Raw genomic sequence first — 17195 nt, 5'->3', positions numbered from 1 at the left:
TAGTCTACTCTTATAGCCTGCCTCTAGTCTAATGGCGCTTTTCCACTGCATATTACCTACTCGACTCGACCCGCTTTAGGCACCTGGTACTTCGTTCCTTTTCCACTGCAGCCAGGTACTACTCCGTTTGGGGAATGGGGATGCAGGCGGGGCCGCCGCCGCTCGCTTGTGTACACTGAAAGCTCCGTGGGCATAGATGTCCGAGGGCTTGCAGCAAGCCAGAGTTTAACACAGTTTCAATCAATCAATCAATAACAACATTAACCAGACTCTCGTTGCGTCTATTCTGCCAAAGCTAACGTTACCTCTCATTGTGTATTCTACCAAGCAAACCCGGGTTTAACGTTGTTACCTCTCGTGTATATCGGCTGACTGTAGTATTAGGCTAATCACAACAACAAACTTAACACATCAGCGATCTTGTTGTGACACTAAACTCTCCGCTCGGTGGTAAATTGGGTTGATGTCGGTTTTGTTTCATCAATAAATAAGGCAGAATACACAGTGAATCCATTATTTTTTGTTTATTGCACTTGGTTCTGTCGCAAACAAATCCTGAATGAAATGCATCCTTAGCGAGGCAGTAAAGATGGCGGCGCGGCGTTCTGTTTTCGTTCAGAGGCTACAAAGTGTGACGCGTCGAGTAGGGGGTATCTGCAGAGCCGCAGAGCCAGGCTGGACCAATAGGGTCGCTTGGAACCGAGTAGGGTATATCTGCAGAGCCGCAAGCCGCAAGCCAACTTTATTATTATGATAAAAAACAGCGGTGACGCGGTATTGAGCCTAACTCTGCGGTGAGCGTGATGCAACAGCGATACCGCGGTAATGCGGTTATCGCGGCAGCTCTAATCCCTATCAAAATCTACATCCAACTCCGGGACATCCTTTCTCCAAATCGTATCCAGGGGGAGGTCCTTATACGAGGACATAAGTAAATGGCGATAAAAGTCAGAAACGAAGCCTCTCGATGTCTCCTAGTCTTAAAAGAATTTGTGAAATCGGTGATGTTCTAGTGGAGCATCCCATGGAACGCCATGAGCCTTCAGAGCTGCCCTTTGTAAATAAAAGAAAAAGGAAGTTCCGGGGAGATCATATCCGTTGGATAGATCCTGGAAAGAGCGGAGACCAGAGTTATCGAAGATATCCCCCAACGTGTGGATGCCCTTCTTTTCCCATCTAGGGAACTTAATAGGCTGTTGTACAATAAGGAGTAGATTAATCTAGTTATTAAATAGAGGGGAATGCGTATGCCACAGATGACGGTTAGTACACAATTTCTGGGTGTCCCGCCAAGTCTGGATCACATGTGTGTGATAAGAGGGCCAAATCGTAAATTGCATTGCTTAACACAGTGGTGCCCAACCAGTCGATCGCGATCGACAGGTAGATCGCGGGCTGATTTAAAAGTAGATCTCGATTAATAAAATTTTATTATATATATATATATATATATATATATATTTTTTTTTGCTAAATCAACTCTGCCTCTCTTTGTTAACTACAACAAGCAATGCTGTGTGTTTGTTATTTAAGATGAGGTCGGACTCGGCACTGACAGATTTGTGTTCATTATGCTGCTTTTATAAAGCCTCAAATGACTGCTTACAATATACAATTTTGGCTGGTAGCTCTCGGCTAGGTGGTAAATTAAAAAGTAGATCTTGGTTAAAAAAAGGTTGGCCACCCCTGGCTTAACACATTGACTGCCGGTCACGTAGATCTACGTTTCTGTCGCCCGACGGTTGAGTGCCGGAAACGTAGATTACGTTTCTGTCACGGTATTTATTTTATTATCTATTGCATTCATAATTCAGCAGGGCATCTTGTGCATACTGTTCCGAGTGTGTCTGAGCTGGCAGACGGTATTATACAGCCCTCTAACGCCTTCGGTCAGTAATGCACCCAGTTAGAAACGGGTTCTACCAAGCTGCGGCATGGGGGCGGGTCCTAAACACTCCGGCAAAACGCACGCTTGTAGGGATGCTTTGGACTACTGACCCCGCCCGCCTGCCCGTTGAGCAATGTCCAACAACGTCGGAGGCACGATCGCTGTGGATAACTGTAATGGCGATGAGATTATTGGATTCTTTTTTTTCTCCATTACTTCAGAGACCAGGTAAGGACACCATATATGAAAGCTTGCGTTGATCTGATATTTATTTCTACTGTGATTGAAGCTATCTGTGTTATAGCTGTTTTCCGTTGGGTTGCAGGAGGGGGGGGGGGGGGTCTAAATCACATTGAATGCGTGCACGACAAAGGATAATAGTGATGATCTAGCGTTGATTTCCGGAAGATCCGATAATCGGGTGAAAAATGACAGCATGTTTATTGAATTACACAAAAACGCTGTTTTCTGTCTTTTCCCTGGAATTGCTCAGAAGCGGCCCGACTATGTTTATATTCATTACGGTATAAACCGGAAATGTACGGATGAAAAAATAATCTGTTTTTTGCAAGTTGACCAGAAGCAGCTCAATGAGACTCGACGGCGTTATTAGACCCATAGCTATACTATAAAATATAGGTTTAGGTCTACAAAGTACAACTACGTTTACATGGGATTAATGGACGGCACGGAAGTGGTCACTTCCCGGAACGGGCGTGGCACTCAATGTGTTAAACAGGCTTCTCTGCTGGCTGTGGCTCCAGGGGAGTTGAATAGTTCTGGCTCTGCTAGTTTCTTTTCTATCTTTTGGTGCTTTTTTGGTGGACAAACCACCGCACATGTGCACCGTGACTCGCGACTGGAGACTAGCTCTGCTAGCACATATAGCCTACTGCAGGGGTGGCCAACCAGTTAGAGACCAAGAGCCACAAAAATTACTGTGGTACCACAAAGAGCCACACCATATACCAGCGTTTCTCAACTTTTTTTTCAGCCTGCGCAGTAGAATCAGGAAGCGATGGGGGCGGCGCCCCTCCAAAGCGCAGACCCCTGACGCTGAAAGATCGCGCCGCGCAGGTGAAAAGATGCGACTGCTGCTACCTCGGGTATCGGAGGGGACTCGTGCTATGTATGGCTTAGTCCACATTGCAGCCGGCTTGTGGGAGGCAAGAAACAGCGTTCGAGACAGGGGAGGGTTGAATTGGACGATACGAAATTGGGATGGGAGAAGAATAGTAAATGGGAGAAAAAGTGGATTAAAAAAAAAACAATAATGCACCCACGGTGAATCGTATTTAAGTCAAGTAGCTACTGACTAGCGTTAGCTGACTAACGTTATCAAATGTCAATGTGGGGAAGACGAGCTAGGTCAGCTAGCTTAGCTTGATAACGTTACCGTGGCTAAAGTTGGTGCTATTCATAATCCAGCAATAATGGCTGCAGACCTGCAAGCAAAGTACAGCAAGTTCCAAGTGCCAAAGGATAAGAGTCTGAGGCGGAGTCTCAATAGAGAATGTTGAATATTTATTTTGCATCGAAAATCACAACATAAACGGTAATACTAGCTACTAGCTTACAGACTAGACTGGGTAGCGAGTGCAACACCGTCTAACGTCCGTGCGGATCATTGGAGTAGGGTATATCTGCAGTGCCGTAGCCCCATACTCATTGATTAATGATACTAATACTAATCTATACAATCACCTGTTGTTGAATAAATACCATTACTTTCTAGTTATTACTAAAAAACAGTATATATAAAACGGTATCTGTAAAAAAAAATATATATATATAGATTTATAGTTTTATTTTTACACTTTGAATGCCCAACCCGAGTTTTCTCGGGTTTACCCCCCCGCGGTTGAATGCCCATAACGAGAATATTCGTTTTTTTTTTTTTTTTATTAGCGATCTGAATTCATATTTCATCAACCGAGTCTACCGTTGGAAAATCAGCCACCCCAGGCGCTCAGATGTGAAAGAAGCGCCCCCTATCGTCTCCCAGATGGTAATTCACCCTTTTGGATTGGACTCAATGAAAAAGCATGAGAAAAAAAAACCCGGACTCCACATTTTACTTCTCACTTTATTTTATTTTATTCGTTTATTTGGACGGGACAATGCAAAATTAATGAACACTGGAGTGTAAAAATTGCCGGATTTAGCACGATGCTAATTTCCATCCGTTGTCCCCAAACATAAAAACAGGACTCATAAAAACAGTAAGAAATGTACAAATGCATAACAGCATGTCACATGTGTTCACATGACTGGTTGGACTTCAGCCATTTTTTTAGTTGCCCTCTAAAAGAAGGGTGGGGCTTTCCCTTATGGAAATGGGGAGACTGTTCCATGTTTGACTGCCTTTTTGGCCAAAAGTGGTCAGTCTACTTTGGACCATGCAGTCACCTCTGGTGTCTGACCTGGTGCAGAGTCCAGTGTTTCTTTTTTTGTAGATGAATTCATGTACAGGAGGGGGAGCTAGTCCATGTAGGCATTTGTAGATGAAACAAGAGCTTTTTAAGACTTTGAAATTTTCAAAGCTCAAAAAGCTATATTGTTTAAAAATATTGCAATGGTGGTATGCCAATGGTTTCCTTGCAAATACCTTGATGGCTCTATGATAAATCTGTTCGATGTGTTTCATGACAGTGACACCAGCAAATGACCAGTGTGTGAAGCAGTATTCAATATCTGAGAATATCATGCAATGAAGATACGTTTTTGCAGCATCAACTGTTAAAAAAGTCCGGATTTGTCTCAAATTAACTAAATTAAAATGTATTGTGCGTTTCACTTTTTTGACATGTTTATTAAAGGATGGATTCGAATCCAAGATGATGCCGAGGTACTTGAAATGGGAAACCAATTCCAGCTCCCCCCCCCCCCAGAAACACATTAGATCTTGTGATTCTGACTGGTCGTTTGCATACAGTTTTTTTTGTATTTAGCAGTAGGGATGGGAATTGATAGGATTTTATCGATACGATTCCATTATCGATTCTGCTTATCGATACCTGATCAATTTATAATTTAAACAAATTGGAAATGCAACAGAACTAAGCTGGTTAGAATAACAACATGCAACTTGACATTTCTGATTGTCATTTATGGTTGAGCCCCCATGTCAGGGGCGACAGTGGCTCGGGAGGTAGAGCAGTCGTCTGGCAATCCGGAGGTTCCCGGTTCGATTCCCGTTCCTCCCGGGCAGCGTTTCGATGTGTCCTTGAGCAAGACACTTAACCCCTAACTGCTCCCGATGAGCAGGTTGGCACCTTGCATGGTTGCCTCCGCCGTCGTTGTGTGAATGTGTGAGTGATTGGGTAAAATGTAAGGAACAAATTGTAAAGCGCTTTGGATAAAAGCGCTATATAAAAAAGCAGCCATTTACCATGTCAGAAAAATACAAAAACTGTAAAAAATAAAACATTAACTATAGCCTACACTTAAATAAAATAATGTATTTGAGATTCTCTTAAAATGTATTTATTTTTTTATTCTTAAACTAATTTAATCTATTGAATAACAGGTCGTTATTCCTCTGACCTCTGTCTCACACACACACACACACACACACACACACACACACACACACACACAGAGCTCCCTCCCCGGGCCCCTGTAAGGTATTGGCTTGTGTTGCTACACGGACACATTTGTATGTTGCACCATGGTACTTCCTGTCTGACAGACTCAGAGTAGAGACTTAGTAAACAGACACTCCGGCTCTTATTATATATGAACTAAAGAGTACAAGGTGAAGGTTTACACAACAGTCCCCACCCGCTGTTTTATTGTATTTAGGCCTGCCACGATAACACATTTTGCTGGGCGATTAATTGCCCCCGAAAATAGCGCGATAAGCGATATTATTGCGACCGGTTAGAGAATTTTTTTGAGAAATTTATTTCCCAAAACTTTTATTTTGAAGCCCACCGCTCCGTCTTTTCCGGTTTAAGACTTTTATTTTGAAGCCCACCGACCGGACCGGAAGTATTGTTGTGATTATCCTAGCCGACAACTTGTCTCGTCCGGTTGTGTTTTTTAGTTTTAACGTTAGCTACTAACGTTAGATGCAGCTACTACAGGCAATCAACGATGAGGAGGACGCGTCAAAGCAGTATATAATAGAATAGCTGTGGTGCGTAGGCACTGCAGCACGACTCGAAAACGACCCGTTATAATAAATTAATTCATGTTTAACTTGTCCCCGTCTCCAGTGCTTTGACTAGCCCCACCCGTTCATTGTAAACAATGATGCATGTAATTGTATTAACGTTATTCTGTGTTATTCTAACGTTACACTACAAATAACGCTACTTGGTTAAAAGGAGCAACACTATTGAGAAATGTATTAAGCTATATGTGGCGTTGCTACTGCCCCACGGAGCTCCCGTGCTGTGCTCTGTAGTAACGCCAGCGGCCAACCCACACGGAGAGAGACTGCAAGGGGCACTGGTTCCGCCTCATTAAAACAAACGCGCAAATAGCAATTAATCGCGCCCGTCAAAATCATTGCATTCATTTTAATTATCGCGGCAATTAATCGATTTATTGCTTATCGCGGCAGGCCTAATTGTATTTGTACCTGTACTATCCGCTGTCAGCTGTTTATCTCTCTTTGTGAGCTTGATTAAATAGCGTTAGCTCACGTTAGCTAGCGATAGCTCCGCGGCTAATTTTAGCTCACGCTAAACTAAATCAATGACTAGGTTCTAAAGCATTCAAGTAGTTTTCACTGCACATAGAAGTAGCCAAACAGCAGGAGCATTTCGGGAGCATATTACCAAAACCCAGGCAATTTCGAGCCCTTAATGAATCAAATAGAGTCTGCCATGGCTACATGCTAACGCTAACATTATTGCGCAACTAGGAAAAACCTGGCAGCGATAAGGGAATCGAAAGTCACGGGAGCCACACGGTTCCAGGCATTGGCCAATTAGGAACCGGTTCCCAACCGGAACCGGTTTTCGATTCCCATCCCTATTTAGCAGTAGGCATGAGTTTTGCAACCAGTGTTGGACCTTGTTCATTGCATTTGAGAGGTTGCATGAGATCAGGTCAGTACATTGAAGTCAGGGCATATGTCCGGCAGGTCATTGATGTACAGGGAAAACAGCAATGGCCCAAGGATCGATCCCTGCGGCACACCGACTGGATTGTCAAGATAAGGAGATTTGACACCATCAACCATGTCACATTGTTTTCTGTTTGTTAGGTAAGACTTAAACCATTGAATTGTATCTGCAGAGAAATTGAAATGAGACAACTTTGCCAAAAGTACTTGATGGTTGACAGTGTCAAATGCCTTTCTAAGATCCAGGAACACAGCACCTACATATGGGTTTTTGTCCAACATATATTTAACCTTTTCAATAAAAACAGTTTGCCGACTCTGTGGAGTGCTGAGTGCGGAAGCCAAATTGAAGTGGGTGGAGTGAGGTGTGACCTTTGTCCAGATGTTTAATCATAAGTTTCGACACCCACTTTTCAGCAACCTTAGATATGGTGGATAGGATGCTGATTGGCCTGTAGTTGGCTACCGACATCCTGCTACCAGATTAAAAAATTGGTGTTACCGTGGCCACCTTCCAGGAAGATGGTACCTCCTTTGAACTGATCGATTGATTCACTAATATGGTGATAGGTTTTACTAGAGCGTCTGAGTGTGTTTTTATAAAATCTGTGTCCAGGCCATAAGTGTCCCTGGCCTTAGAGCGTTTCAGCGCCACAATGATTTTTCTTACCTCATCCTCTGTTATTTCCTCCAGCTCAAAGAGGGGCTCGGCTTCCACAGTTGGGCTGGGTGATGCACCAGAGGGGGTAAAGAGTATTGTTATTTCCAATACACTATTTAAAAAATAATTATTAAAAGTACACGCCAGTACAGTAGGGTCTTTAATCAGGATGTCGTTGACTTTTAATTCCAGGATGTCATTTACCTGTTTGTTCTGTTTACCTAGTCATTTATTTAAGATATGCCATACCTTTTTACCGTTTCCTTTTGCATCTTCAATTACACTGATAAAAAAAGTTGGCTTTGGCTTTTCTTAAGGTCTGAGTCACCTTATTGCGTGCATGGGTACATTTCTGCCTGTCTGTCGACAGTCCAGATTTCAGGCTTTGTTTAAGGAGTGAGTCCCTAAGCTGTAGTAGTGAACTGCAGCTTTGGTCCCACCAGGGGAGGTGATGCTCTTTCCTGGCCTTTTGGCTTCCCCTCCTGGAGAACATTATTTCCTTGATTTTATCTGTGAACAGACTACAGTTTGTCTCTGTGCTGGCAGAGGAAAGGGTCTCATCCCAGTTTATATTTTTAATAGCATCTCCAAAGCATTGTTGCATGTTTTTGGGGATGAAGTTAGAAGAGGAGTTTTTATTTGGTGCATTAAGGAACCGTTTTTTATTCAATATTCCTAGCGAAAGAAATTAAATTATGATCAGAAAGGCCGGTCAGGAAATTTTAGGTTTTAGCAATTCTGTCAGTTTTGTTTGTGAATAATAGGTCTATCCTGGTTTGGGAGGTTTTGGTTACTCTGGTCGGTTGCTCAATTAATTGTACTAGGTTATGGGCATCCATGGTTTGCTTGAGGTTCTTTCTAATCCGTTTATCGTCCCAATTTATGTTAAAATCTCCTAGAATAATGGTCTCTTTATTAGAGTCACAGGAGCTCAACAGGAGCTTTAACTGACCATAGAAATCAATTTTGGCGGTTGGTTGTCTATAGAGGCAAATAAAAAAGGACATTTCATTTGACAGTGATTTCTACACCAACACAATCGAGATTAACATCAGTTGACCAAACAATTTCTTTGCAGGCAAGGGTGTTCTTGATATAGAGTAATACACCCCCACCTTTGCCCTTAATCCTATCCTTCCTGAAAACATTGTATCCTGGCATGGATACAAGGGCTTCTGGAGAAGACTCTTTTAACCAGGATTCTGATATACCTAAACAATCAATATTGGAATCAAGCAATAGATGCTCTAACTGTTCACGTTTTTTACCAAGACTGCGAATATTTAAGTGTCCACAAAAAGTCCATTTGGCTTGCATCGTGGATCCCAAACAAATTTGGAATTGTTGAGAGTATAAAACAGTTTGGTGCAACGATATTTTTTTAGAACTGGATTTCTGGATTTTACCTCCGGTTCATTTGCTACAAGGCTATCCTGTACAGCTAAAGAAGCATGGGGTCCATACATGTTTGTTGCTAGGCACATTGGACCCTGTTGATGTCAGTAATCAAATGTATTTTCAAAACCATTTGGAGCTGGGCTTGTCAGCTGGCAGGCCACCAGAGTGTGATTTCGACGGTGCTGTGGAGGAGAGATGGGTGGTGGGCATAGCGCTTTCTGGGGCAGAGTTGGTGGCTGCGGGGCCTTGCGTATGATAAGGGGGGTGAGTTTAATTCCAGCGCTTATCAAGTCATTCATGTCGTTAGTGAATTCGAGGAGACGTATTGGGGATGGGGAGAAGGATGGAGAGAATGATGTGGCTTCATCTTCACTGTCCTCCCCATTGTCATTGATGGACCTCTCTGTCGCAATCTCCTCCCGGAGATTGTTGTTTAAGTTTAAGTTTATTTGGATCCCCATTAGCCACAGCAGTGCTGGGGCTATTCTTCCTGGGGTCCATATCAGTTGTTCTGATTCCATCTGCCTCGCTGTCAGTGCTGCCAGCTGAGAGTTGGGTAGTTTTGATATCCTCTCCATCAGCCTCTGAGGGGGGGGCGGGCGCGACCTCGGCAGATAGGAATTGTTTGGGAAACTTGTGTTCCGACCTTGTGCGGAGGCACGCCAAGCGTGTAGAACACATTGGAGTAGAACAGTTTTGCACCTTGCTTGTTCAGGTGGATTCCATCTGCAAAAAGGTGTCTGCGATCCCAGAAAAAATTGAAATTGTCAATAAAATCCATAGATTCATTGATACAGTTGGTTGAAAGCCATTTGCTCAGTGCATGTAACTGGAGTCGATCAGCTTCATGCTGGACTCTCAGGACAGCGTGGTTACTGTGTTTTACAGTACGTAGCATTGGATCAATAAAATTATCGATTTTCGGAATGGCGATCAGGAATTGGAATAATCCATTTGGATACCATCTGATCTCAGGTAAGGAATCTATTTTACCAGTATTAGGATAATCAGACCTTTTTTCACAGAGATATAAGCGTTTCCCCTATAATGTGATATGGCTGTTTGACTGTAAGAGTGATCAGGAACTGAGAGAATCGATTTTCAGCGCGCGGCACCAGCGTGCACACGTACACATATACTATCGATAATCTAGCGTTTATTTGAAAACTATTCATAAATAGGCAGAAAAATTACCGTTCTAGAATATTACAGTAAAGGGCGATTATCATGGAATCTCTTCTTTTTTCCGTGAAAACGAGGGCTTTTCAAAATGCTATCAAACGGAAATGAACCGATAAAAAAACAATCCGCTTCGACAATGTTGACTGGAAATGGGTCATTGATAATGCGACGGGCAGATTAGACACATAGCCATAATTTAAAACATAGATTAGGCGATATTAACGTTAACATTGGAGTGGTGCTGGGCATTCAAGCACTAAATGAGCGCCCCCTGCTGGGCACTGAAAGTGTTAATGTATGCACTGGTATCTGATCAGTATCGGTATCGGCCGATACCCAAAGCTTAGGTATCGGAATCGGATTGGGAAGGAAAAAATGGTATCGGAACATCTCTAGTTTGCAGTGAAATTAATAAACAATCGGGCTGAAAATAACGTTATATTCTTCTTACCGTTCGCCGATGAGACTGGAGGAAAAATATTCCAATTATTTGATGTCGATCTGCTAGATCCATTTACCGTTTGTATGACGCAATAAGCGCCGAAATCATATTGGTTATTGCGTTTCGAAAGCGATCCCATGCACTCGAGTGTGTATCTAGACCCACGTTACAAGATATTACTGCCGGAGGAATTTCCTCGATGCACCAGCGCCACTTCTGGTTTGGCTTGGAGTGTAACTCGCCCGATCATCCACCAGGCGGCGGTATTGAGGCGTTGCAATATCAGACAGGGTCTAGCTGCAGTCCCGGAGGGAGGCTGGATGAATTATGAATGCCATGGCGAAAAAATGAAATGTTGATCCCAAAAACGTGTTTATTCGTTGTTGGCGTTCAACGCATGGCGGGCAATAACGAATAATCACGTTGTTGGCGTCCAATGTGTTAACACTTCCGGCGCCAACAGCAGAGGGCGCTGTGACCCTTTAGTGCCAGTGCTTTATCCAATGGAGGATATGACTTATTTGCGAGTGCTTAGAATATATCTTAAATTATGGCTATGGGTCTAATACACCCGTCGCTTATCAATGAGTTGCTTGCAGTCAACATGTACGAAATGGATTGTTTTTTCATCGGTACATTTCCGTTTGATACCGTTTTGAATAAGAGTATAGTTTTGGTGATTTCTAGTAATTCCAGAGAAAGATGCGATAATAGCCCTTTAGTGGAATACACAAAACACGTTGTAATTTTTCGGCTGATTTATGAATCGTTTTCAAATAAACGCTAGATTATCGATAGTATATGTGTCCTCATGCACGATACAGAAGCGGGCTGAAAAATCACTTATCCGTGCCTTGGTCGGAGCCAACACACACACACAGACATGTTGTGATCGCTGTGAAAGAAACATCTGATTAACCCAAGATTGGTAACATAGAGCCCTTACCTCACATCTGATGTCCTGCAAAAAGATTAATCCAATTCCTGATTGCCATTCCAAATATTGATCGCGTTTATTGATCCAACGTCATATATATCCAAAACACATAATCCACGCTGCTCAGTGTCCCCAGTCCATCTGTTATAACGATACTGCATGCCCGAGAAGGAAAACTTGGACCGGACTTTTTTTTTGATGCAAAACCCCAGCCAGAGGGATTCCAATGATGTGCAATACCATCCGGGAGACGATAGGCGGCGGTATTTGCCCTTTGCGAGCTCAGACCCATTCCCAATGATAACGTCAGGCTAGATGGATGAAAAATGTATGTATATAGCGAATCAAAGAAATATCGATTAAAACCAGAGATTTCTCGGGTTTGGCGCCCAGAGCATGGCGAGTTAACCCAACTTGGCCTCGAATGGGTTAAAATTAGGGATGTCCGATATTATCGTCCGATATCGGCATTAAAATGTGATATTGGAAAATATCGGTATCTGTTTAAATTATTTTTATTTATTTTTTTACATTTCTATAACCTTTATTTACCCAGGCAAGCATGTAAGAACAAATTCTGATTTTATTTATTGTCAAAAGTATGCATAATGTTGTGTTAATTCCACAACAAGAGATATGTAATGTTAATTACCTGAAATTATTCCATTTTTTGGGGGGGGGGGGACCCTGCATATATCTGTATCGGTTGATATCGGTATCGGAAATTAAGAGTTGGACAATATCGGTATCGGTAAAAAAGCCAATATCGAGCATCCCTAGTTAAAATATATCGCGATAATTATCGTTTTATCACCCAGCCCTACTTTACTGTTACATTTGCACTCTGGTTGGATACCGAACCTCTTTTTGTTGTACTGTGCTTGTGCTGTATAATGACTGTGTTAATTCGGCCGTTATCGAGACCAATGTGGCACCCCCCCCCCCCCCCCCCCTTCCATGTGTCCCCCCCCCCTTCCGTATCCGTCAATAAATGAATTCTACTGTCAGTCACCACCCAGCTTGAGCCAGCGGTGGCTCTTTCCCTCCCGGCTTGTTTGTGTAGTTGGTCATATGCTTGTGAATAAGGGTTATTAATGCTTGACGCTGGGTGACCTGGTGTCCTTTTGACCTAAGTCTAAACTGTCATGGTGTATAAAGAGTCAATGGAGGAACTTAACTGCTATGGGGCGCATTGTGCTCTTCTGCGCAATAGTGTATAATATCTTGAAGACTGAGAATGAAGGTCTAGCTATGTGGGCCCCTTGTTCCTCCTCCAGCCCAGTGTGTTTATTTTATTTTATATGATGTAAGGTCAGGGCTGCCCGTGACCTTGCAGACTGGAGACGAGGGAAACGTAACCCTATATTAAATATGAATTTAGCTGCTGCACGCTCAAGTTTTGAAGCGTTCAGGCCAGCTCTAGTTCCATTCTATTTAGGTGTACCAGTGCCTGGGGCCCTCTGGCATGCTGCTGGCTCACTGGAATGGCTCACACCTAGATTGAATGGAACCAAAAATGTATGTTATTAATTAAGCCTGTGTTTACTAGGGCTGTAATACTTAGAAGCTTGGAAGCTTCATTCGATGGGCACGGGATTCGAATGGGGAAAAAATAAATAAAAAATGTTTTACCTGCCAAATCTTGCACCTCCAATGCAACGGACGTCATACGCCTCATTAACTCTGCCTCTCTTTGTTAACTACAACAAGCACATGGAGATTCCTCATTAACTCCTGTGTTGAATACAACTTGCTGCTTTTATAAAGCCTAAAATGACGGCTTACAATATTTCATAAAAGCAAAGTGTTTCGTTTGTCTAAGATTTAAAAAGGTTTAAACTTTACAGCACTGACAATTCTCTATAGTATTTTTTTGTTTTACCTGTGTTTGATAAGACACCCAGTCAGCAGCAGTGTCCCGACCCATATACAAACATGTCTTAATAAAACGTGCTTAATTAAGTCGAATTCTGCCTTTGTCTCTATTAACTACATATAAATATTTATATAATTTTTGCTTTATAGACGAAGGTTGCAACATAATAATGTAATGTCATTGGCTGTGTAACGGAGCGCAGCCGCCCAGTAGGGCTGCACGATTAATCGTTTTTTAATCGAAATCGCGATTTGGAATGATGCAATTATCAAATCGCCAAGCCTGCAATTAAAAAAAAAAAACATTTTTTTTTTTTTTTTTTTTTTTTTTTTATTTAACCAGGAAGTCCCATTGAGATACAAGATCTCCTTTGCAAGGTAGACCTGGCCAAGATGACAGCAATAACATTTGCAATACATCACACAGCAATAAAATGTGCGATACATCACACAAGAACATAATAAATGTGCATGTATACAATACATCACATGTAAACACAAAGCAGAATAGTCTACATGATAGTAAAAGTGTATAATACAGGGTAATACAGTAATTTTGCAGTTGGGACCCGACTACAGAAAGCAGAAACATTCTTCTTGTAAATTTTTTTTTAAATATGTTATAATCGCATCGCAAATCGCAATCGCAATATCTGTCAGAATAATCGCAATTAGATTATTTCCCAAAATCGTGCAGCCCTACCGCCCAGGCAGCGCAGCTCCCGACTCATTATTAATTTAATTAATTAATCCAATCCACTTTATTTATAGAGCACATTTAAAAACAACAAAGTTGACCAAAGTGCTGTACAAGTCCCACAACATAATAAAAGATGTATATAATAATTTGTATTAAAAAATTCTCGAAGCTTCGAATTAAAATCGAATCTCTGCCCGAAGCTTCGAAGGCCAAAAAAAGCTTTGAAGGTCAGCCTTAGTGTTTACCCTGCTACGACATCACCATGACTGCGGTGAAAAGAGTATTCTGTTATGGAAACTTGTCTATCGCATCCCCAGCTGAAATCAATCAATGTAAATGTTCATCATGCAACAACTTCTCTCGTTCTGCAGATTTCATGAACACCGGTAGACGGAAGTTACATCAAATTTTTAAGTCACAGCAATCGGCTTTCTGCTCCGTGTCAGGCCTAGTGTCTGCTTGGCTGTGTATAGGCTGTCACGTTGACACAGATATATTCATCTATTTATATATTTATCAAATCAGGTGTGGTTCATCTTAGCTAGGGTGCAGTCTAGGGACACCTCTGAAGAATTCTACTTGTAATTGGTTAAAAAAAATTCTATTACACATATTATTCATTTATCACACACCTGAACTTGGAAAACGGGTTCTATCTTGTCTTTGTGGTTATCAGGGCGTTACACAAACTTCTAATGGATTTCAACCGTAGTTGGAATGACTCAGCATTTTAAGTACACATACAGACACTTTAAACTAGATAGAGGAGGAATTAATTAATTATCAATACATTGCTTTAATGCTGTTCTCTAAATTGTCATAACAATTCATTGTTACAACACCACAGCTACTCAAACTGCATCCCATGTGTTCAAACTGAAATCAAACGTACGGTGTCTGTCAACATTTATGAGGAAATCGAAGGAAATGGTGTAGAAACTAAATATTTTGAGAGATTTCAATGTCCTACCATTTTCTACATACGTTAAAAAAGGGACTTTTCTTTGCAAGAAAAAAGATTGCTGAATGATTAAAACAAACATATCTTGGTGAACTCGGACCTTTGAACCCCACTGTATTTGCTTCCCAAACACAGACCGACCCACCAGCCTGATCCATATCTGTAGAGACCTTCATATATTCATGGTTCCCTCTTAATGTTTTGAGCATAATACACGATTAATACTTTCATATCTAAGAAGGTTAAGGTTCCCCATGTGTTTGATGTTGGATTTTAATGTAACAATCTATATCTCTCATATCTATCTTTTTTATAACTCAATCTCTCTCTGCTTTGTTTCTCTGTTTCTCTCTCTGTCAGGGCGAGTATGAGCATGGTGTACAGGACTGTGACCGTGCGTTGGAGGTGATCACAGGAAGCCGCCAGGCTCTGTACAGCAAAGCACTCTGTCTGAAGGAGCTGGGGCGACACAGAGAGGCCTACAACAGCACCAAAGACTACCTGATCACCGAACCTCTGGTAATATAGCTGAACCTCTGCTACTGTAGTATACCAACAGATGAGTTGAAAGTGTCACAGGGACATTGAATGCATACAAAATTCATGGCCAGGGGAAATCCAAATCGAATCTAATGAGCATTACAGTTTATTTGGGTCATTATTACAGTTGCACGTCCCAATAGGCTTCACAGGCCCACAATGCTGTGGAGTAACTCCCCCTGACCTCACAGGAAACGGCAGGATGGTCAGACGTGCATTATGGTACACGGCTGTGTAATGTTACACTCTAACTACTCTGTTGAAATGTAAAACCAACAAAGCGACAGATTTAGGACCGGCTCTGTACAAAAATGTCCATTATTATGAATTCCAATATTTTCCCTCTACGTTTCCCTCCAGACCTAGTGCCTAACCTTAGGAAATAACAGACACGTTCCTGAGGTTAATGACCCCTGGTCTCTGGGCAGACATAAATAACAGCTGCTCTCAGACCCAGGCAGTGCGGGAGATAGAGATGGGAGCACAGACTGATAACAGCGGTGAATAACTTCTGCTTCACAGAACAGGGCTGGACCTGACTTCGGTGTGGTAGAGAACTAACTTGCCTTCCTAGTGGAAGACTTCTCTCCTTAAATGCATTCAGTTTTGGGACAGAGTTGAACTGAATAAAGCTTTTTAAAAGGAGATTGATTGTCTCCTGTTCGTTGATTCTTCATCATCTCAAAACAAGAATTCTCAACTTTTCGGAAAATGTTTTGTTGTATGCGTCTTATGTCTATAGTTAGTCGTTACTAGAGAATGAAAACATGTCACCCATTATCTTTTTTATGTTAGTTTTTCTTTTATTGTTTGTGGTGGGGCAACCCATTTGTTCACATTTGGATCACTGGTTGGGTCTTTAACCAATTACATTTAGAGCATGTTTAACACAATAATGACCACAACCATTGTTCCAATCATTCTTTGAACTCTGTGCCTACATTGAGTAAAGGTTAGGAAAACATGTAGAATTATTTGCAAATCCACCAAAAGGCAACACTGTGTGATAGTTTCATAAATGTATTATTGTGTTAAAGCCACATGCTCTCTATATGTAAGTGGTTAAAGGCCGAATCAGTGATCCAAATGTTTATATAAAAAAAAATAGATTGTCTAACTATAGACATAAGACACTGTCCCGTGGGTATACGTTCTGTCACTATTCTCACTAACTCCCAAGAAATACCTTTTTCCATTTCTTTATCAATAATGATAATTTCTAATGCTCAAAAATATATAAAAGGTATATGCTTGGTATGTTGCAACTTATCACACATGGAAATTGTGTGTATTTCCCTCTTCACAGGACAAACAGATGACTGAGCTGGCTCAGGAACTGGCCAGCCATCTTGGACTGAAGACTCGCAAAGCTTATGTCAGTACAAAGGTCAGTTGAGAGTTGAGGTTTGTGAACCAACTAATATCATCTCAGGATATGGATATTATGTTCTCTCATATTGAAATATCAATATATAGACCATTAATACTGTTAGTATTAATGACTGCAAAAACGGTTGCCCGGGGTAAGTGAAAA

At 41.7% G+C, this 17195-nt stretch overlaps 1 protein-coding gene across 1 annotated transcript in view; it reads left to right on the top strand.

Annotated features, from left to right (window-relative positions):
- The window catches only part of LOC311241022 (zinc finger CCCH domain-containing protein 7B-like), a 100596-nt gene that overhangs the window by 13272 nt on the left and 70129 nt on the right, over positions 1–17195 (top strand). Inside the window, exons 5-6 of the mRNA XM_084329684.1 lie at positions 15482–15640; positions 16968–17048. Coding sequence (XP_084185810.1) covers positions 15482–15640; positions 16968–17048 — 240 coding nt within the window. The remainder of the gene's footprint in view (positions 1–15481; positions 15641–16967; positions 17049–17195) is intronic.

This window comes from Notolepis coatsorum (assembly GCF_963971535.1).
Source record: "Notolepis coatsorum genome assembly, chromosome: 14".
Lineage (NCBI taxonomy): Eukaryota > Metazoa > Chordata > Actinopteri > Aulopiformes > Paralepididae > Notolepis > Notolepis coatsorum.
This window is presented reverse-complemented; position numbering and strand designations above follow the sequence as displayed.